This window comes from Symphalangus syndactylus, chromosome 21 (assembly GCF_028878055.3).
Source record: "Symphalangus syndactylus isolate Jambi chromosome 21, NHGRI_mSymSyn1-v2.1_pri, whole genome shotgun sequence".
NCBI lineage: Eukaryota > Metazoa > Chordata > Mammalia > Primates > Hylobatidae > Symphalangus > Symphalangus syndactylus.
In genome coordinates, this window is record NC_072443.2 from 63,271,082 (window position 1) to 63,294,754 (window position 23,673).

Below are 23,673 nucleotides of genomic sequence, written 5' to 3' on the forward strand. Positions count from 1 at the left end.
TCATAAGAAAATAGCTCCCTCATCATGGAGCATCGAAGCTAGATGGTAACCAGGAGAACCACATGTAACTCCCCTCTCCTGAGTCACACCCAGATCTGCGGCATGTGTCACTCTCTCCACCTGCACAGGCCCATGGAAGGAAGGTACTCACTGTGAGCACTGAACTCCTTTCCATGTTTTATTGTGCTTTGCCTTCTAATCTATAACTAAAATAGACCCAGTTTTAAAATGTTCCTTTTACAATGCCCAGTCACTAAAAATTAATGAGCTGCCACAGTAAAAAAAAGAAAAAAAATTACTTGCAGTAACTGTGGGGTTCCTTCTCTCCACTCTAGTCAGACAAATCTCTCCAAGATCTGGGGTATTCATTAGAACACTTTTAATTCTTTCTTACCAAATAATTGTTACATCCTCTTTCAAAATGTGCCAAAATAAGAGGGAAGTGGGAGTGAGGATGAAGGAAAAAAAATAAACACCATAAAACTCTCCTGGCCTAATAGCACGAAATTATTATGACTCCATTTATGCCAGCCCACTATGCAGGTAAGACTCTGGATTTGTTCTTTGTAGATATTCTTGCCCATGTCCAGCCTAACCTGATACCGTTAAGTACATCAAGCCAAGAACTCAATACCTTTCCCTGTAACCAGCTGGCTGAACCGCATGACTAAATGCTCCACTTACTTCACCAGGTACAAATGTTCATGGCATTCACCCCACTGTAAATTTTTAAGGTTCACCTCAAAACAGAAAAGATGGAGAAAACCATGGCCTTTGATAGAAAATTTTTGATTATGTAGCTAACAAAATCAAACATGTGTTTTTAAAAATTCCCACATATACTTAACCTGTAACAGCTGTTCAGAAATCTACCTGGTGTGGTGTAGGCACAGAGATAACATAAGAAAGTCCCTGCGTTCAAGGGATTGGTAATCTGGAGAGACAAGACAAAGGGAAATGCAGATGAATACACAACAGTACTCCATTCTCAAATACGGTTAAAATGTGGAATCGCAGCTCAAAGGAAAGGAATCAAAAGGAGAACTGAGCAAATAAAGGAAAATCATCTTCAAACAGTTAGATGGCGTCACGGAAACAAGACGAGCCTGACTCTGAAAGAGGGCAGGACTTTCCAAAGAAAGAGGAATGCAGAGGAGGCCATCTTGAGCTAGGAGTACCTAAGCATTTGAGGGGCCGATATTTGTTTGGCTTAATTTGAGATTTGCTTTGTTATTTTAATAGTAATACAGCTGAGAAGAAACTGAGAATAGTCACATGCCCAAAAGCCAGAACTATAGTTAACCTTTCACAGGATTACAAAAATATAATATCCACATTTACTCAAAGAAACTTTAAATTTGGATCCTCCAACCCAAATTGAGGATGTGAGAAGAACTGACTTTGCAGTTATCTGTAGACAGAAAGATCTGCTCTTTTTAGAGTGTTCAGGTTTTATTCACTTCATGTTAACTCCTTACCTGACATCTCCCCAAGAACAAGTCACATGTACTTGAGGCAAGATAAGTTTGGAGCACATATGACTACAGAGAAACGGTAAGAGTGTTTTGCACCGATATTTTCTATGTGTACTTTTTATATAATACTCTAATGGCAAATTCACTCTTGTTAAATGAATCATTAGAATACATTCAGCTTTTTAAAATCTGAAAGATTTTTGGCTGGGCTTGGTGGCTCACACCTATAATCTCAGCACTTTGGGAGGCCAAGGCGGGAAGACTGCTTGAGGCCAGGGGTTTGAGACCATCCTGGGCAACAAAGTGAGACCCCACTTCTACAGAAAAATTTGTTTAAAAAAATTAGCCAAGCATGGTGGGGCACACCTCTAGTCCCAGCTATTCAGGAAGCTGAAGCAGGAGAACTGCTTGAGCCCAGGAGTTCAAGGCTGCAGTGAGCTATGATTATGCCACTACACTCCAGTCTGGGTGACAGAACAAGACCCTGTCAATTAAACAAACAAAAAATACGAAAGATTTTTATTACAGATTATTTAGTTTGGGGATGTGAAGTACCCTCCTGTTTCAAAGCCAGCATGACAATACTCTGGTTCTAAACTTTCCTCAAGGCCTAGTATTCGACAGCATAACAGGAGGACTACAGTCAATGATAATTTAATTGTACATTTTAAAATAACTAAAAGAGTATAATTGGATTGTTTGTAACACAAAAGAAAAATGCTTGAGGGGTTGGATACCCAATTTTCCATGATGTGATTATTACAAATTGCATGCCTGTGCCAAAATATCTCATGTACCCTATAAATATATACACCCACTATGTACCCACAAAAATTAAAAATAAATTTTTAAAAAAATATTTTAAAAAAAATAGCAAAGACTGGGAGGAGTTAAATTGAAGGAGAGTACAAAAAATTAACTTTTCCAGTCTTTGTAAGTGGCAAGTGTGAGGCGTCTATGCAAGGCTTCTTTGGCCTCCTCAAAGACAACAAAGGTTTACCAACCAACAGGCCTACCCAGCTCAGGGCACAACCCTTCCCTAATGCCATCCCCACCTCCTCAATGCTTCTAACACCCTCTTTCCAATAACATATCTGACTCAAAGCAACCTGACCTTAACTTATGCATAACCAAACCAATGCACAACCAAACCAAAACACTCATCAGCAGCCTTCATCCTGAAATAAAGGCCAACGGCATACCATACCACGAAGACCAGCAAGTTAAATCAACCACCACCTTACTTTGCTGGGAGAAGGGATTCTTAAGGTTCTCCAGAAGCACTTTTAAGGTTCATTAAGAAAAACATTAAAATATCATGGGGCCGGGCGCGGTGGCTCACGCTTGTAATCCCAGCACTTTGGGAGGCCAAGGCGGGCGAATCACGAGGTCTGGAGATCGAGACCACGGTGAAACCCCGTCTCTACTAAAAATATAAAAAGTTAGCCGGGCGTGGTGGCGGGCGCCTGTAGTCCCAGCTACTCGGAGAGGCTGAGGCAGGAGAATGGCGTGAACCCGGGAGGTGGAGCTTGCAGTGAGCCGAGATTGCGCCACTGAACTCCAGCCTGGGCGACAGAGCGAGACTCCGTCTCAAAAAAAAAAAAGAAAAACATTAAAATATCATCAACTCACTCTCCAAACCATCATATTCTCAAATGAAAGTGTTATCACAATTCCCCGTTAAACTGTTTTCAACTTCAGTCCACCTGATAAAAGGTAATCTGAGAAACAGTCTGTAAGCAAGAATAAAGGCATTTATTGAAAGTGCTCTCTCCCTTCTTGTACTACCAAGAGCACTAGTGGAAAAGCACAAATTAAGATCCAAAATATGTACACATACTATGATTGCAACTATGTAAAACATGCATAGACATATGAGCAGGAACTAGTGGCAAAGATAAATTTAAAATCACTGGTGAGATTTTATGATTTTTTTCAAACTTTAATGATGTTGATTTAAAAAGAGAAAACACCAAAGCATGATGTAGGCTGACAACAAAAAAAGACCACAATTTAATGGTTTATTCCCCCCGCCAAAAAAAAACTGAGATAGAAAATACATTTATAGGTATAAAGTCCCCTCTAGTTAAGTGATCCAAATAATTCATTCATTTCTTAAAATCTGGAAAGGCCATGGCCGGGAGGGGTGGCTCACGCCTGTAATGCCCGCACTTTGGGAGGCCCAGTCGGGTGGATCACGAGGTCAGAAGATGAGACCATCCTGGCTAATATGGTGAAACCCCATCTCTACTAAAAATACAAAAAATTAGCCGGGCGTGGTGGCACGAGCCTGTAGTCCCAGCTACTTGGGAGGCTGAGGTAGGAGAATCACTTTAACCCGGGAGGCAGAGGTTGCAGTGAGCGGAGATCGCTCCACTGCACTCCAGCCTGGGCAACAGAGCAAGACTCCGTCTCAAAAAAACAAAAAAATCTGGAAAGGCCAAATCCTTTTTTTTCAAAATGTAGTATTTTTTCTCAAAAAAACTGGGATAGAAAATACACATACGTATAAATGCTATGGTTAAGCAAGAAAAACTCAGTTTCCTAGAATTTTGAAAAAGCTCAGTCCTTTGAATTTAGCCTGGGATGTCCCCTTGCTTAGGTAGAAATCATGCTCTCAAACTGCAATTTAAAACATAAATGTGGGCCGGGCGCGGTGGCTCAAGCCTGTAATCCCAGCACTTTGGGAGGCCGAGGCGGGCGGATCACGAGGTCAGGAGATCGAGACCATCCTGGCTAACACAGTGAAACCCCATCTCTACTAAAAATACAAAAAATTAGCCGGACGTGTTGGCAGGCGCCTGTAGTCCCAGCTACTCGGGAGGCTGAGGCAGGAGAATGGCATGAACCCGGGAGGCAGAGCTTGCAGTGAGCCGAGATCGCGCCATTGCACTCCCGCCTGGGAGACAGAGCAAGACTCCGTCTCAAAAAAAAAAAAAAAAAAACATAAATGTGTAGATAACCACACCATTTTGAAAACTCAAGTCCGTTTACTCTATAGGCTTCCTTATCAGAACCTAAGGACTGGACTCCACTGCTTTCCTCCAGGTGAAGGAAAATGCTTGCCCCAGACGGTGCCAAGACACTGAGCAAACCAACTCCTCCACTCCCATCCAGGGGAGGGGAGTCACCCATTTGGACTAACAGGGTCTATGGCAATGCACATTCCTTCCCTGCAGGTAAGAGGTCCTTAGCTGGGTGTACTGCCCTCTTGGACTTTGATGTCAACAGTGGTGACCCTTGGAGCTCAGCCTTTGCAAACAAGGCTGGTGGACAGGGAGGACTGGCTGACCTTCCCTGACAACCACGCCACCAGAGGCGGGAGATGTATAGGACAGATTGTACAGGGCAATGACGTTGACAGTCAATTCGGCATCCAATGAATTTCACCTCAAGTATATGGACCCCAAAATTGGGCCACATAGCTTCCCTACCCACCACCTATCTTCAGCCTAAGAAGCAGCCCCTGTGAAGGAGAGGCTGTAACCCGTTCTGCCTCAAACTCAATGGACGGCTTTGGAGAAGTCAACTCTTGCCTTTTTACATAGAAAAGACGTGGGTGTGGCAATCTGATGGAGGTGGGGGTGCGGGGTAAAGGCTTGTTCTGAGGCTGCGTTTACACGGGGAGCATGGAGATTTCATTTAGAGTTTATGCCCATCCGGAGGAAGGGCTCGGATGGAAGTGGAAAGCCCTCCAAGCCAGCCCTTGGCACTGCCACTGTCCCTTCTGGTCCTGAACCTCAGTTTTCTCATGTGTAAGACACTGAGCTGGACAGCAGTTCTGAAGTTTGGAGACTCCGGGAGAATCAGGAGAGGAAGGCCACCGGCCCACCCCGCACCCTCAAGCTCGGGGGTCTTCACAGGGACTCAGGGGGGACACGGCGCGGGGGAGCTGCCCAGGACCCTAACGGCCCTGGCGCCCTCGGGTGCCCCGGAGGACAGACGGCTGCACCCCGGCGCAGAGGGCGGAAGGAGGCGCATGGGCACGCGGCCCCGGGCGGCGGGGGCTACTCACGGGTCACCGCGGTCGGGCCCACGGCCGCGGCAGTGGATGGGGTTGAGCTCGTCCTGGGGGAAGGCGTGCGCCATGTAGTTGTCGTAGCCAAAGACGAACATGCCCCGTGCCAGGTCGCGCATCTGGGCACGCAGCTGCGGAGGGAAGGCGCCGCTGTAGCGCTTCTCGTACTCGTCCCGGCCGCGGCCCCGGCCGCCCAGCACATAGCCCCAGTGGGCTGGGCCGCACACCCCCGGCCCAGGACGCCGCGGAGCCTTGCGCGGGCTGTGCGCCGCCCCGGTCACCGGCGGCTGCAGCCACGACGGCCCGGATAGCCCGCCAGCCCGGCCCACGGGCCCCGAGGCGGGCGACGCGGGGCCGTCGGGGCTCCTCAGACGCTGGAAGCCGAAGCTGAGCGGAAAGCGCTGGTAGAAGCCCATGCTGGGCCCCAGCCCGAAGACGAGCCACAATACTCCATGGAGGCCAAGCCGGAGGAGCACCAGCCCCAGGACGAGCGCTCGCCATTGCATGGTCGCGCGGGCGCCGCGGGCATTATTTTAAAGTGCGGGGGCCTCCCCGCCGACCACCGCACCCCGCGCTCGCCCCGTAGCCCGGCTCACTTCCTCTTTAAGGAACTCCCCCGTGACGCACCAGGAACTAGCCCATTGTCCCCAACCCCCAGGCTCTCCGGCGGGCCGGCCAGGGCCCTCGTTCGCCCGCCAGGTGGCCCGGGATTGGCCCGGCCTGGGCCCTGCCTCGCGGGGCGCGGCCCAGGACTCCCTCCCACGCCGTAGGCAGCCAGGGCGGCCGCGACGCCCCGAGGCCCCGCCCCTCACCCGGGCCCCGCCCCGACTCCCAAGCCCCGCCCCCCCTGGGCGGTCCGTAGCCCGACTGGCCGGCGCGGCGAGCAGGAGCCGCGCCGGCCCAGGCGAAGGAACTTCCAGCCAATGGGAGAGCTGCACGGCAGCGCCCGCCGGACGCTGGATACAGACTGGACCGCCTGGCCTTGGGTAGATCGGGTCTCTGGGCAGAGCGTGTGTCTGGCAGAGCTAGGACCGGAAAAAGCCACTCCAGGTCTAGGTTAGGAGTGATGACAGTTAAAAGATACATAAGGAAAAGAAGGAAAGGATCGTTTCTGTATAAAAGGAGCTATTTTTGCATGTCGAGCGCAGAAGTTTCATAACTTAGGTGTCTGTTTATGGAGGGGGTGGGATACTATCTTTTAGTTCAAGGAGTGCACAAAACAGTATCATGAATTCTGCTCTTTTGATTTAAACATACAAATTTTAAGAATCGCTCATGGTGCTTGTAAAACACATATCCCCAGATCTCCCTAGACCTATCGAACAACTCCAACGGTCTCGGGAATGTGCGTGTAAGTACTCTTGGGCAGTTCTTAGAAACTGGCAGTTTCAGGAGTTATGTTATATTGCTTTTGTCTCGGAAATAGGATTTTTTTTAAAAGGCGGGGGCGGGTTGGGGGTGGGAATGAAGGCTCCCACCACCACCAGATTATTTACCAGATATATCTAAACATGTCTTCTCCTGTCCCTCCCATCCTACCATCTCTCCTGTGCACCCGCATTTAATGACCTAACCTTTGAGGTGTGGGGTAGATTCCCAGTTAAATCACTTTACCCCTCTGTATCTACTTCCTATAATAATTAAGAAGGTTGCAAATGTTAGCCCTAAAGGGCTATGGCTTTCACATAAAGATTCAATGGTTTAGGCGTTTATTTTGCTTGCTGCATTTGGAGTTGGCTGTAAGGTTTGCCCTCCCTAAGTTTAGACCCTATGCCTGTTTCATCAGGGTTTCTGAAAAGCTTGGGAAGCAAGACCTGACTAGACCCCCAAATCTGATATTGGCTGAGTGGCGGACCAAGGGAGTGCATAAGAAGATAAGTTGTCATGTGGCACTCTCATCACATTTTCAGGGTAGACGACTTTTTGATATACAGAGGAGGTATAAGGGGAACTAAGAAAACACTTGATTACAGCACATGGTAGCTGGCACATAGGAAGCTCCTTACTGTTGGCTGAGCCTTGTTCTTTCCCAACATTGAGACATCGAGAGCAGCCCAAGCAGCAAAAAGATTACGAAGACAGCTTGAGCCAGGGTCTTTAGACTACACAGCTTCTGCTTTTTCCCCTCTGTGAAGGATGCCTAGGGACTGTGCTGGCAGCCCAGCTCCAGCCCTTCATCCTGAACTTCTGCCTTCCTGGAACTTGCAAACTCAATGTGAATATTCAGTTGCATGTTGTATGTTTCCTTCCGGGGCTACTTTATTGCAGATTTTAACTTAAATTTGATCTGGTTAACTGCAGGCCACATTGAGGACAGCTCCTGTCTTGATGTTAGGGAAAAACTCTTACAAAAATAAATCTTTTAATAACCAGAGAAAACCATCCAACTCCTGAAAGATGCTTTTCATAGTAAAACTGATGGTTTTCAAAACACTTTGACATATGTGCTCATTTAATCTTCATAGAAAACATTGTAAGGCTTATTCCACAAGCCATAATGGAAGAAATCAGGTTGGGGGCTCAATTCTCAGAGCCTGTTGGCTCTAGGAAGAAAGTTACTACACTTTAGGGCAATTTGCACTTCAAATAGCTGGCCCTTGAGCAGACAGGTCCCTCTGCTCTTTCCAAGCCACCCAAAAGCAACAGTTTTGACATTAGTGCCCTGCAAGGCATAGCCTAGGCATTAGGGTCTAGGTTCAGAAAGTGTTCCCTTCTGGAATGAAATTGAAATAAAAAAAAAAAAAAAATGGGTTATTTTGTGCTAGTCCTTTCGATTAGGACTCTCCTTAAGGTAAATGTAACCGATAAGATTGGGACAACACTCATACCTAATCAGAAAACTCCCAGTCTTAAAAATTAAGATAAACAGTTTGATTTGTGACAGGTTTTCCAGTAATCTCAAAAGAGCATCAGGGACTGATAAAAGAGGAGAGGACGCACTTTTTCAGTGTAAAAATGGCTTTACTCTGGGGAATGCCAAAGAGATGACAACTAAGAACTCACATTCAGAAGTCAGGTGTTCAAATCGTAGCTCTGCCCTAAGAATGACCTTGGGAAGTTACTTTTCTGGACTTGTTTCCTCATCCATAAAATGGGTGATGAGGACAATGTTTATCACAGTTGTGATTACATCATATAAAGTACTTACAACCGTGCTACATAGTAAGCCCTATTGTTAATACTTTTCAACTCTGAAACTTTTAAAACTAGCACCCGGCTGGGCGTGGTGGCTCACACCTGTAATCCCAGAACTTTGGAAGGCCAAGGCAGGCAGATCACTTAAAGTCAGGAGTTCGAGACCAACCTGGCCAAAATGATGAAACCCCATCTCTACTAAAAATACAACAATTACCCGGGCGTGGTGGTGGGCGCCTGTAATCCCAGATACTCAGGAGGCTGAGGCACGAAAATCACTTGAATCCAGGAGGCAGAGTTTGCAGTGAGCTGAGATAGCGCCACCGCACTCCATCCTGGGCAACAGAGCGAGACTGCGGCTCAAAAAAAAAAAGTATTTCAAAAGCAGGGGTTTTGCAAAGCTGAAGGCCTAAAAAAAAAAAGTATATAATTACAGTTCAAACTTATTTGATGGGCAGAAATCTAAGTTTGTCAACATGCTCTGTTAGCAAGACACAGGGTACTCAAGAGGCTGAGGCAGGAAGATCCCTTGACCCAGTAGTTTGAAGCTGCGTTTCCTATGATCATGGCTGTAAATAGCCAATGCAATTACCTGGGTAACAGTGAGACTTCATCTCTTTTTTAAAAAGGCATAGGGGACAGGGATTGGTAAAAACAAAAACTAGTACTTCCCCTGTGAAGGGTCATTTGGCAATTCCTAGTGTCAGAAAAAATTACAACAAATTTACTTACAGATCTAACTGGCGTTTATTCATAACTTATGAATGGGGCAGCCTCCATTCTACAAAACAGAATGAAAGCTCCCAATGAGAAACAGCAGAATAGTGGGTTTTGTAAGATGAGAGCAAGGAAACAAAACAATGAAAAATAACTGATTGGTTAACATCGGGTTACTTTTTTTTAAGGGTTAAAGAAGGGACTTCCTTATTATTCTGATTCAGACAGACTGGGATTTTCTGTTTCCAGGAAAAACTGGTCTGTAAGGTTTCCATTTAACTGTGTGGCATTTAATATATGTAACTACTTTGGTCTGCTAGGACCTAGTGCAGAAACTCAGTCCACAAAAAATGACCCCCCATAATTTTTGTTTAACATTACCACAAGTCACCAGGCGCGGTGGCTCAAGACTGTAATCCCAGCACTTTGGGAGGCCAAGGCAGGTGGATCACTTGAGATCAGAGTTCAAGACCAGCCTGGCCAACATGGTGAAACCCCATCTCTACTAAAAATACAAAAATCAGCTTGGCATGGTGGCACGTGACTGTAGTCCCAGCTACTTGGGAGGCTGAGGCAGGAGATTGCTTGAACCCAGGAGGCGGAAGTTGCAGCGAGTCAAGATTGTGCCACTTAACTCCAGCCTGATGACAGAGCGAGACTATCTCAAAAAGGAAAAAAAGATTCCCTTCTAGCAGTTCTAATACCAAACCACTGAAACAAATACATGAACTATACATCAAAAATATTCATCATGCACATGCCCATACCATGCTCTAGCCTTTAGGTTACTGATGCTTCCAGAGAATGTAGGAATTCTATAAATCCTTAACCCTTCTTTGAATGAGAGGGCTAGCACTTTCATAAATTAGCTAATAGTATGACAAATAACAGCAATTTGAATTTTTCTTATAGAATAAAATATACAAATGGAGCAGTTATCTAATTCATGTATTGGGTAGTAGATAGAAATGGTGAATTCTCTTAAGCCACAGAAACAAGCTAGCACATTGTGTGATACACATTGTACAACACTGAGGACAGGCCACAGTTGTAGGTAAGAATTGGTTAAGGGAGATGCTATAATTAGCAAGTGGTTAATGTTCTACTTCCCATGTCCAAAAGGGGACACAATGGTTTTGTTGGTCCTCCAGCCCCTTTACTTTGAAGAGTAGTATTTTCTAACCATTCCAGGTTTCTCCAAAGCTCTAGATAAATTCTAGCAGAACCTAGCTGGCCAGGCATGGTGGCTCACACCTGTAATCCCAACACTCTGGGAGGCTGAAGTGGGTGGATCACAAGGTCAGGAGATTGAGACCATCCTGGCTAACATGGTGAAACCCCGTCTCTACTAAAAATATAAAAAATTAGCCGGGTGTGGTTGCGGGCGCCTGTAGTCCCAGCTACTCGGGAGGCTGAGGCAGGAGAATGGCGTGAACCTGAGAGGCAGAGGTTGCAGTGAGCCGAGATCGCGCCACTGCACTCCAGCCTGGGCAACAGAGTAAGACTCCATCTCAAAAAAAAAACAAAACAAAAAAACCCAAAAACCTAGCAACACAGCAGTTATAAAGGATTAAACCTTAGCTCTAAACCACCTACCCTCAAATTGGTAGTAGGCATATACTTTTCCAGAGTGCATACCAAACATTTTCTGCAGTCTGGGGAAAATGTTCTAAAATTTGTAAATGCCTTTCAAAATATAAGCCTGTATATTTACAGAATTTCCTTCAAACAAAATAAATTTACTGTATCATTCTGTAAAATGTCTGCAACCTCCAGCTTTTGTGCTAAAATTTAAAGTTATAACATGTAAATATTTCTGTATTTTTGAATTACCTTCCATTGAAGGAACATGTAATATTAACATATTCACTAGGACAAATCGGTGTGTTTGTATCTCTTCTCCTTTTAACCACCAAGCAAATTTCTAGGCTGCTAGAATCAGCCTGTCAGTGGCAGAAGTTATGGTTAGAAATCCTCTCCTCTTCATTTTATAGATGGGAAAACTTGAGCCACGAGGGGGTTCTCAACTCACCAGTCACACAATCAGTTAATGGCCAAGGAAAGAACCCATTCTCCCAAATGCCAACCCAGTACTCTCCACAGAATTAAGCTATATTAGCATCGTAAGCTAACAACTCTTTTTCTACATCCCTATTGTAAGCCCCAGTAAAATGAAGCTAAAGTATCTTTTCCCCCTCCTGATTCCTATTGGGAAATCTGCATTACCTAAATGCCAGATGCCTTGGGATTTCAAAATAGAATTATCTTACTGAAGAGAGGGCTGGTTAATAGAATGGAATAATAAATGACTACTGCTGTGGCTTAGATTTTTAAAAAATGTCCCATTGCAGTCCGTCTAGCATGACAATGACCTGCTTTGGTTTCCCTAAGAACACCCAAGAGGAGCAATGACAAAAGTACACATTTTATTAATAGCCGAATTTTAAACAGCAAATGTGTGGAGGTTATTTACTAACCAACAGGAAACACCTGCAGCAGGCTGCATACTTACAGAGCAGCAAACTTAAGGGAAGTCTGTAAGGCTTTACTGTCTTCAAGTCTCTTCACTGCTATGCACACAGTTGAGGGCATAACCTTAAAACTTTGTAACATAACAAAAACATTTTAAACATCAAACATTGTGCTTTCCCCACTGTGGCACATTTTTAGAGTAAAGCATTTGGCCAACTGGATGTTACAGCATGATGCCCACTACATTATGTTTAAGCTTCCGTTCCAGTTCTGAACCCACCAGACCCTTGGAGCAGCTGGAATTACCAAAAGAGGATAGCAGTGTAAATCAATCCTACATGGAGCGAATAGACAAAGCAATTAGTTCCTCAAAACACCCAATTTACTCGACAGAATCAAAGACCAACTTTACAAGTTTATAAGTTTTTAAAAGCAGATACACATTTAGAATTAAGCTAAATGTGTATCCTCAATGTTCTCCCATCCTCATCCCCAACTCTCACACACTCCTCCTTTGGTAGGAGAATGGTAAGAAGTGGATGAAACTTGATGCTTGACTATAAGGCTCCACTAATGCAGTGAAAAAAAAAAAAAAATACATAAACGTGATGTTCTCGGGAAATAAATGCTAAATCATACATCCAATTGGCCACTAAGGGTTGGCTATACAGAATTATAGTATGGATATGGAGAAAATGCCAATTGAACTTTTCTAAACAAATAAAAATATACAAAATTATTTCTCCAATAGCTTTCGTAAGTATTGACTTATTTTATGGGCAGATGATACCAAACTAGCAAAAAGCTTTATGCTAAAAATGTGCCTTTGTGGGAAAACCAGCATGTTTGGTACTTAAAATATTTTCATTCTGAACTGAAGTCAGTAATAGGCATGTCTTGCAACTTCATTTGCTTAGCAGGGTCTTGGTTTGATTTTTAAAAACTGGATCATAAAATGTTTTACTAGCGCTTGCCACTTAAAGTCCTAAATTTGGTGTATTGTGACTGTTGACAAGTAGTAGCATTTCCCCCGCCCCCAAAAAATCACAGTATCAATTCTGTGGATATTTTAAAAGTTTATTTCTATTTTAACTAGCCCACAGACCCAATTCTTTGAGGGCTGAGCTGATTTCTGACAAATGGTCTATAGACCCTCCTCTTGGAAACTTTCTATCCCCTTCCAAAAAAGTCTGCACCTTCCATCATGATGCACATTTTAGGTTAAAATTGCCAATACAACCCTTAAAATGCAAGTTTATTGAATAAAGCTGAGAAGAGCAGTAAACAGACAAAAAATGCATCCACCTAAATAAAAAAATTCACATATTTACATAGTTCAGTAACTGTTAAAAGTTTTCACATGCAGAGGTTAATGCACAGGAGAAAGTTGGTAATAGCGTCTGGATGTCTTGAAATGCTGAAAGCAATGTATAGACACACAAACACATTAAGGTTTAGCTATAGGTCAATTAACAAACCTATGCAGTCCCCACAGTCACACATTCTAGTTCCAATTCCTCCTTTTAGGCACAAGCAAGTTGCCACATTCTTTGTAATGGTTCACACTGACCATTAATGGTGTCAAACAACAGTACCAAGTTTAAATATCCCTTCATTTACAGAACCATCCATCCCACCACGGAAGTATGCAACATGCTTCAAAGAATAAGAAGAGAAATTTAAAAGCCCAGATTCTACTCATAAAAACATGAATGGAGAAAAGCAAGTAGTGTCTGTGCAACACAGTGCAGTATATTGTACAGAATATTTTTAAGGCCATGGCAGTCTATAAATTAAAACTGGTATTCATTAAAAGAACTTACTGTTGACTACACGCTGGGTGCTCAACACATTTGGAAATGCAGTCTACATAAGTGCTGCTTAACAAAAGAAACAAAATCACACACAGTGTGAGGCAACACATAAGCAGGTGTACCATAGAGTTTTATCTACTACAGTGGTCTATATGAATAATAATTTACAAATGAACCAGTATTAATATGTCCCTTTATGTATACGGAAGTCGCTAAACTACAAAACATGTCCATTTTAAGTTTTTAGACATCTCTGTATCATAGAAGCAAACAAACAGCATCGGTTCCTCAGTTCTCTGTGTCAATGATTATTAAACAACCTGTAGACGTCAAGCATGATTACATTAGATAAAGCAGGCAGGTCTAGAGTTGTCACAATAATCAAGATGTCTAATGGCACCAGTCAAAAGAGTGCCAAACCTTACATCAATAAGAGAGAAAAATAAAAATTTTTATTTGTTTGTAAGTATCTTTTGTGCTGAAAGTCAACTTCATGACTGGATATAAAAAGTCAGGAGTTAGAGTGTCATGCAGCAGCACTGATTTAATGACTGGAGATAGAACAAACAGAAGTTTGAACAAAGACTGACATTCTTAACAGGTTTTATTATATTGGGTGGAATGCTCTAAATTCATGAAAGCTTTTGGAAAATCTTCAATTCTCAACCCCTTAAAAAAGTATCCTGAACCAGGAAGAAAAAAACAAGAGATAGAAATAATGATCTGGACAGATACAAAACAGGATGCTTTAGTTCCTCCCATATCCCAACTGCCATCTGGTGATAAAGAGTTCTCAGAAAGCAGAATATCTTTAATATTCATCAGGTAGAATCTCACCAGTGTAAAGAACCAACATTGATCTGGTGCCTCCACTCACTCTCTGCAGACCATTTTGGATTCCTAAGATGTAATTATACATTTCACATGCATTTGTGAGATAAAATAAACATTATGTTTACATATATCCCACGAGTCATTCACGTTTAAAGGTTTTCTAAATACTGTGTGTGGCACTAGAAACTTCATGCTGTATCAAGTCAGTGTCAGTATTAAGCTACTGGACTCTATAATGAAATATTATAGATAGACATTTACTGAAAACCAATATAAAAATCTGGCCCAGAAAGACCAGAATGGAAATATGCAATTTTCTTGATTTAAGATGGTCAAAAGTATACGGGTTTTTTTGTTTTTTTTTAAAAAGCTCTACACATGGTTTAAGACAGGTATGTGTAAGAAGCCTTTTTGTGTGTGCTGCCTTTATCATGACAACTCTAGCTGATTCTTTATGAAGGATTAGGGATACTCATCTTCAGCAGTGCACATGAGAAACAAACTCTGAAAAAGGCAATTTCTTGGGTTTAGGAAGGACCGTATTCTGGGAATTACTTCAGAGGAACGGACAATAATTCTAGGATTATAGCCAAGAAGGACTGGAAGACTTCAGGAGATGCTTCAGCTTCTTCTAGATTTTGAATGCTGAATAAGCCACTGAAGTGTGATATCTAAAGATAGAGGGGAAAAGCGAAGACATTAAAGTTAAAAAACTAAACATCAAACAGAGACAATATTTAAAATGCAGCTAATTCAAGGCACATACTATGCCTGACCTCTTCTGCTTTTCTGCATCTGTATTACCATACTCCATTACCTGAACTTAAAGAGAATATGAGGAATTATCAGAGACTGAAGGGTTTTCTGATATAAAAATTAAGTTGTGTATAGGACGGCTGGTGCCATCTTTCATGCGTTGCCCATACGATCGATCAGGTGTTGCATGCAAATAGCCAGGAAGGCAAAAAAAAAAAAAAAAAAGGAAGAACCCCTGTCTGCCCTCAAGGAGCTTTTAAGTATAATAAACAGAAAAGATGCAGTAATTATTGAGGCTTGGAAGCCACCCCACAAAACTCCAGGTTAAAAAAAAAAGAAAACAGCAAAAGAATTTTAGAAGGCATGAAACACTGTGGCGCTCTGGATGGACCGTGAGTGATACAATGTGACTAAAGCAGAGGGATGGGAGAGGAGGCTCCAACTGCCAAGGCTAGTGCAGGGTTCACACCATGCCCTTTTGACATCTGGGGCTGGGTAATTCTTGTCCTCACTTCTTCAAAAGGGTACATGAGAGTCTATTAGAAGCACCACTCTATTCTCCAAGCCTGAAAGATGAGGGTAAATTCACTACCAGTTTCCCAGCTAACATGCATTAATGAAACAACACAGGGCTGAGCTATAACAAACGTAGCCTGTTCACCATTGTGGAAACAATGATTTAACCCAACTACTGAAGAAGCACCTCTGTACCTTAAAATGGGGATAACAGTGCACAATAAGAGCAAAGCCACACTCATTTGAACTCAATGGGAGAAAGGTAAATCTGAAGTGAAATAACCAAATTTAAATATTTAAGAAATTCATGGCCGGGCACGGTGGCTCACGCCTGTAATCCCAGCACTTTGGAAGGCCGAGGTGGGTGGATCACCTGAGGTCAGCAGTTTGAGACCAGCCTGGCCAACATGGTGAAACCCCATCTCTACCAAAAACACAAAAATTAACCAAGCACGGCGGCGGGCGCCTGTAATCCCAGTTACTCAGGAGGCTGAGGCAGGAGAATTGCTTGAACCCAGGAGGCGGAGGTTGCAGTGAGACAAGATTGCGCCAATGCACTCCAGCTTGGCCACAAGAGTGAAACTCCATCTCAAAAAAAAAAAAAAAGAAAAGAAAAAGAAATTCACTAAAAAATTACACAAAGCCTCTGTGGATACTGATAGTTCATATCCTAAAGACAAACGGATCTTTATGAATAAGCAAAAAGATAATAGAAATAAGATACTCAGATGAACTGATTTACAAAATGCTTATTTTCAATCTTATTAGACTGGATCTTATTAGACTGGATCAGTTTCCTTGGGCTTGATAACATTTTAAGTGAGCCAGGAGTTCTAAAATTACTGAGCTATTTAGCAAACTATAAAGACCAGCCTCAAATAGTGAAAGAGGTCCTCACAGCTCTACTGTACTTCCATATATGAGCCCAAGAGATTTTCTTTTTTCAGGAAAGTATCCAACTAGTTTGTAACAATGGAAAAACAGAAAACATATAGGGAGTAATGGATTTACAAAATAGCACAATGGACTAAAAATTACGGTTAGTGTAGAACAGGATTTCTCAACCTTGCCATAACTGACATTTTATGCTGGATAATTCTTTGCTGTGGAGTCTATAGTATGTTTAGCTACATTTCTGGTATCTACCCACTAAATGCCAGCATCACCCTCCTAGTTATGACAACCAAAAATGTCTCCAGACATTGTCAAAAGTCTCCTGGGGGAAAAGCTCCCCATTGAGAACCACTGATGTAGAAATAAATGCTCTCATGGGGCATATCTTAAATTTTAAAACAGTTTTCCCCGCCACATAGAGAAAAAATTTTTAAATAAAGTCTAAGTAACCACAAGTGCTTGACGAGTCTGTTCTCAAATAAATGCTCCCAATGTAACAAGTGAATTATTCTATCCATTTATAAAGGAAAATTTGTGTCTATCAGCTGTTACTAAGGCTGAGACCGCCCTGGATGGTCTTTAAAGGAAGCCCAAAATTAGCCAGAACAACTATCCACACTTTGAACTGAATAAAGCATGTTTGTGACTAGGCATGGTGGCTCATGCCTGTAATCCACGCACTTTGGGAGGCCAAGGAAGGTGCATCACCCTGAGGTCAGGAGTTCAAGACCAGCATGGCCAACATGGTGAAACCCTGTCTCTACTAAAAATACAAAAATTAGCCAGGCGTGGTAGTGGGCAACTGTAATCCCAGCTACTCAGAAGGCTGAGGCACAAGAATCACTTGAACCCGGGAAGTGGAGGTTGCTATGAGCTAAGATCTTGCCACTGCACTCCAACCACGGAGACAGAGTGAGACTCCATCTTAAAAAAAAAAAACAAAGCCATGTTTGCAGGCAGGGTGGAAGGTGAGTTTGGGAAGGATAGACTGGAATACAAAAGCTAAAGAAAAAATATCAGCGTAAACTTTGTAAATATACTATTCTGGTACTATTTATTACATTTTGTTCCAAAACATTCATTTATCAAATCATCTCACACCAAGTAAGTTAAGAAACTAAAGTTAAGCCATACATACTTATTCTGTAACGATACTGTGCTAGAATGTTTAATGTCCCCCTAAAAAGTCATGCCCATCCAGAACCTCAGAACGTGACTTTTACTGGAAATAGGGTCTCTGCAAGTTATTAGTTAAGATAAGGTCATACTGGATTAAGGTGGGCCCTAATCCAGTGACTTGCGTCCTTAGGAAAAGATAATACACTGACACAGAGACAACTACAGGGGAGAAGCATGAATGTGAGGCAGAGGCTGGAGTGGTGTATTTACAAGTGAAGGAATGCCAAGGATTGCTGGCAACTCACCGCAAGCTAGAGAGAGGCAAGGAGGGATTTTCTACAGTCTTCAGAGAGAACACGACCCTGCTGACAACCTGATTTTGGACTTCTAGCCTCTAGAATTTTGAATGACAAGTTTCTGCTGTTCTAAGCCACCTTGTTTGTGGTACTTTGTTATGGCAGTTCTAAGAAATATGGGCATTGAGTAAATGAAGGGTATTTTGGGCTTATAATTCCAATAGAGTGCTAACATATTCAGTAATATACTGGCTCAATAACTGAAAAATTGTTTAGTGCCTGTAGACTAATTTTTGTAAAGTCTTATTTCAAAAATGCCATTTTGTTATAAAGCACAGCTGGATACTAGCTCTGCAAAAATTAATACAATAAATTGGTATCACATAATCTTAGCCTCATGACTTTATTGCATTTACTTCTTTAAATAGTACAAAGAAGATTCAGGATGTTATACATTAAGTCCTCACTTAACATCATTGATAGGTTCTTGGAAACTGCCACTTTAAGTGAAATGGTGTATAACAAAACTATTTTTTTTCTCATTAACATAACACTGAACAAAATGAGGGCCTACTGTATGTCATTTCACTTAAAAGTGCAATTTCCTCTTTTTAAAAAATTTTTTGCTGTTCAAGAGTTTGATAACATATAGGCCGGGCTCACACCTGTAATCCCAACACTTTGGGGGGCCGAGGCAGTTGGATTATTTGAGGTCAGGAGTTCAAGACCAGCCTGGGCAACATGGTGAAACCCTGTTGCTACTGGAAATACAAAAATTAGCCGGGTGTGGTGGTGCACGTCTGCAGTCCCAGCTACTCAAGAGGCTGAGGCACAAGAATCGCTTTAACCCAGGAGGCAAAGGTTGCAGTAAGCCGAGATTGCGCCACTGCACTCCAGCCTGGGTGAAGGAGTGAGACTGTCTCAAAAAAAAAAAAAAAAAAAAACATATAAATATATATATAAAATATATATATTTATCTTATATGTTATATATTTTGTAATACAATATATATTACATATATTATATGTAATACATGATATATATTATGTAATATGATATATATGTATTATATGTAATAATTATATATATGTGTAATATGCAATATAATATGCACTATATGTGTAGTATATATTATGTATTATATATTTATATATGTAATATATGCAATATATATTACATATATATTTTATATATTTATATGAGATAAAATGTAATATATGTAATATTACATATATTATATATTTTTTATATATATATTTATATGAGAGAGAGAGAGATAAAATTGCAATTTCCAAGAAGCCATCAATGATGTTAAGTGAAGATTCACTATATGTTGTCAAAAGGTATGTCTATTCTTTTTTCTCAGGCAAAAGCAACAGTATTCTGTAAAGGAAGTCACTTAATGAGAAATCGAGATAATAAGCTGTAAGAAGAATAGACATTCCTTTCAATGATACGCATTTCTTCCAAAATTACCAGTCATTTCTTACCTATATTATCCTTTTCTTTGCAAGAAATTGAATAGCAGCAAATTTCTCTATCCTGAATAGCAGACAGATTCCTATAAGAAGAATTAAGAGGGTAAGTTTGTGCTTAGAACAGCTGTCATACTTATCGCTTTGTTTAATTTTACTCATTAGTTTTATTACTATACTGAAGAAATCATTGTAGCAATCCTAAAATGTTAGGATTCACTTCTCTGACAGGCCAAGTTTATCTACCTAAAAAAGATGGCTATGATCATTAGGAATAACATAACAAGCGGGCAAAATATGGTAATTTAGAAGCAAATTATTAAAATAGCATATTCAAGACATACATTTTTTCAATTAGCTGTTTCTCATCCAAGGCATTAGGAAGATCTCTCTTGTTTCCAAGCACTAGCACCTTTAAAAAGAAAAGATATTAAGAGCACACTTTTATGTAAGAAAAAGTCACAGAAGTCTATCATCTTGATATGTGAAGACACAAAATTAAGATGTTAACACATTCCACAATATTAAGGCATATTTGTGTAACTGGTGGCCTATCTCATTCGTTCCACTGCTCACACTGGTATTCACTTAACTCCTACAATGTAGGTGCCCTTAATTCAGTATGTGGCTGCCAACTTCTATTTAAAATATTCTGAGTCTATGCTATGCATTCTGCTATTCTTTTTTTTCTGCTATTCTTTTTTTTTTTTTTTTTTTTTTTTTGAGACAGTCTCGCTCTGTTGCCCAGGCTGGAGTGCAGCGGCCACTGGGCTTACTGCAAGCTCCGCCTCCCGGGTTCACGCCATTCTCCTGCCGTAGCGGGAACTACAGGCCCCCGCCACCACGCCCAGCTAATTTTTTGTAGTAGAGATGGGGTTTCACCATGTTAGCCAGGACGGTCTTGATCTCCTGACCTGGTGATCCGCCTGTCTCGGCCTCCCAAAGTGCTGGGATTACAGGCGTGAGCCACTGCGCCCGGTGGCATTCTGCTATTCTTAATACAGGTTTACTATCCCTTATCCAAAATACCTGGGACCAGAAGTGTTCCGAATTTTGGAAATTTTTTGGATATGTATTATATACTTACTGGTTGAGCATTCCTAATCCAAATGCAAATTCCTAAATATATTCTAGAGACTGGCCTCTTCTCAGTTTCCCACTTCCTCCCACCCAAAGGCCTTTGCCTGGAACTCTCTTCCCCTCCAACTGTCATATACCTCACATTCGTATGTATCCCTCAGATCTCAGCTCAAGCATTACTTCCTCATGAATCCCTCCTTCTTCCCTCAAACTACATCACATCTCCTCTCTAAATTACAACTCTCATATCCCCTTGCACCTTTCTTCCTAGCACTTAAAGCTGCATTATTCAAGTGTTTTCAGAGTATCTACCTTTCCCACTAAACCATAAGGTCCATGGCGGCAAGGAGTATGTTTCTACTGATTTCTCTTCATCACTATATCCCTGGGCCTAAGCACTGCTCCTGCTGCATAATAGTTTAGTAGATATCTGGTTATGAGATTCATATTTAGCACAATGCCCAGTATATGACAAATACATGGTAAGCAAGTCTTCCAGATTTTTTAAAAATGAAGACATGTTACTGATTTCAAACATAATTAATATCACTGCATAATTACCATAATTAATATCATTATATAATTACAATGTAAAATAACAAGTATTCCATACTTACTGGAATTCCTTGTAACTGTGGTTTATCTAGAAGATTATGTAGCTCATTTCGGGAAGCTTCTATCTTTTCACGATCTGCAGCATCTATCATGTAACTTAAAAAAATGAAGTGATCTCAACATACGTTCTCCATATGCCTTGATGATGACAACTAGTATTATTGATTTTTAATTTTCGTAAGATTTACATTATTGAAACTGTTAACCAAAATAAACTATGTCCTAAGGAAAGGCTCAGCACCCTTTAATACTTTTTAACTAGACTGTTTTTAGAGACTAATACATGATAGTAAAACATGTATACCACTTAGCTCTTAGCTCCATAAACAAAAAACATAAAGATCTTATTCTATGATTAATATTTTTTTAAATCCCATGTTAATAGAATTACACTAGGATATTAGCTAAGAAAGATTTTCGTTGCCTGAGATAAAAATTGAGCCTCCGGAAATACTAAAATAAACTTTCTTCTTTGATGCCGAAATTGATTTAAAAGGAAACAAACAAACAAAAAAACCACTTACACAATAGCATTGACTCCTCTGCAATACCGCTCCCACATGCTTCGAAATCGGGGTTGTCCTCCTATGTCCCAGATCTTTAAATCAAAACAAGGCAATTCTTAAGAAAGATATTTTAAATAAATGATTGAAAGAGGAAGTAACAGAAAAAGAGAAAGATCAGGAAGATATATTTATTTCTACAATGTTAGAGGCAAAGTGCTCCTGAAAAACTTGACCTCAAGCTCTTAATATGGGAATTCTTGGGGCCACTTCTAAACTTGAAGTCCATATTTAATACATTTACAATACATCCAAAATTTTGCTTGAGCAAAGATTTAGTTTATGTGCAATAGTTTGCCTGTTAACTAATATACTTCTATTATTGAAAATATATGTCTTCATGATAACAATTTAAAAGCTACAGGACCATGCACCATCCAGATTTGAATGCCAAAACAGAAAACAACAATTCAGAATCTATTAAGGCTTAATTGTCTGATTTGTTCTATATTAACGCCTAACCTTTTAAAATTATCCTGTAAATAAGTAGCCAACATTTCCACATAGGTGTTTTTCTTGTATAAAATTATTTTGGTCGGGTGTGGTGGCTCACACCTGTAATCCCAGCACTCTGGGAGGCCAAGGGGGGTGGGTCACTTGGGGTCAGGAGTTCGAGACCAGTCTGGCCAACATGGTGAAACCTCATCTCTACTAAAAATACAAAAAATTAGCCAGGTGTGGTGGCAGGTGCCTGTAATACACCCGGGAGGCTGAGGCAGGAGAACCACTTGAACCTGGGAGTCGGAGGTTGCAGAGAGCTGAGATCACACCATTGCACTCCAGCCTGGGCAACAAGAGTGAAACTCCATCTCAAAAAAATAAAATAAAATTATTTTATCCAAATGAAAGCCACCACCCATAATCATTTTATTATTGTGTCTACTCCATAGGGCATCACACTAGACACTGGGCTACATCAAAGTCTCAAGTCATGGTATTTATCTTCAAGAGGCTTCCAATTTAACAAAAGAACTGGTAACAAGCATAAAGAAACATGAACAAGACTAAATCTGGAACTTCATTAGATGAGCCACAGAGAAAGTGAACAGCTTCTGTGAACCACAATAATTGGGCAAAATGGACATTAAGGCTCAGGTCATAGATTTGATTTTTGAAAAACGAAATAGATTAAAAATCTATTCTTGGCCAGGCGTGGTGGCTCACGCCTGTAATCCCAGCACTTCGGGGAGGCTGTAGCAGGCAGACCATTTGAGGTTAGGCGCTGAGACGAGCCTAACCGACATGGTGAAACCCTGTCTCTACTACAAGTACAAAAAATTAGCTGGGCGTGGTGGCACAAGCCTATAATCTTAGCTATTCTGGAGGCTGAGGCAGGAGAATCACTTGAACCCGGGAAGGTAGAGGTTGCAGTGAGTGGAGATTGCGCCACTGCACTCCAGCCTGGGTGAAAGAGCAAAACTGTTTCCAAAAAAAAAAAAAAACAAAAAAAACACAACACCACCAAAACAACAAAAAAACCTATTTTTGTGAAACATGCACATTCATTACTAAAAACCTGCAAATTTTCAGTAAAAACACAGAAATTAAACAGAAATATTTCTAGGGGTCTATGCTAACAATTTAAATTGCATATGGCAAGAAATAACTTACCTTTATTGTGACGTTACCTTTAGTTACCTTCCTCATGTTGAAGCCCACTGTGGGTATCATATCTTCACTGAATTGACCTGACTGAACAAAATAAAACATTTGAAGTTAGGCTAATCATTTATAATGACACTGCATAAACTTCTAATATCAACATTGCATTTGTACCCTAAAATGGGCAAAATATTTACTAAAGTGTAATTATTTTTTACCATTGGTAACAATCTACTTTAAGAATATGTTCCTTATGGCCATAATTCTTGAAGAGATGCATTATTTTGTCCC

General features: G+C 41.4%; 2 protein-coding genes across 3 annotated transcripts in view; both read right to left on the minus strand.

The window, feature by feature from the left end:
• EDEM1 (ER degradation enhancing alpha-mannosidase like protein 1) overlaps window positions 1–6,176 on the minus strand; it is a 32,988-nt gene extending 26,812 nt beyond the window's left edge. The window contains exons 1-2 of one of the 2 annotated variants that reach the window (XM_055259448.2): window positions 5,491–5,826; window positions 874–934 (exon numbers count right to left, since the gene is read on the minus strand). In XM_055259448.2, coding sequence (XP_055115423.1) covers window positions 874–934; window positions 5,491–5,695 — 266 coding nt within the window. In that variant the 5' untranslated portion in view covers window positions 5,696–5,826. Of the gene's footprint in view, window positions 1–873; window positions 935–5,490 lie in introns of both variants that reach the window. The other variant, XM_055259447.2, reaches the window with a different exon arrangement.
• Window positions 6,177–12,873: 6,697 nt separating this feature from the next.
• Window positions 12,874–23,673, minus strand: part of ARL8B (ADP ribosylation factor like GTPase 8B) — a 60,255-nt gene continuing 49,455 nt past the window's right edge. Inside the window, 6 exon segments of the mRNA XM_055259311.2 lie at window positions 12,874–15,136; window positions 19,538–19,608; window positions 19,867–19,934; window positions 21,220–21,313; window positions 21,742–21,815; window positions 23,392–23,472. Coding sequence (XP_055115286.1) covers window positions 15,087–15,136; window positions 19,538–19,608; window positions 19,867–19,934; window positions 21,220–21,313; window positions 21,742–21,815; window positions 23,392–23,472 — 438 coding nt within the window. The 3' untranslated portion in view covers window positions 12,874–15,086.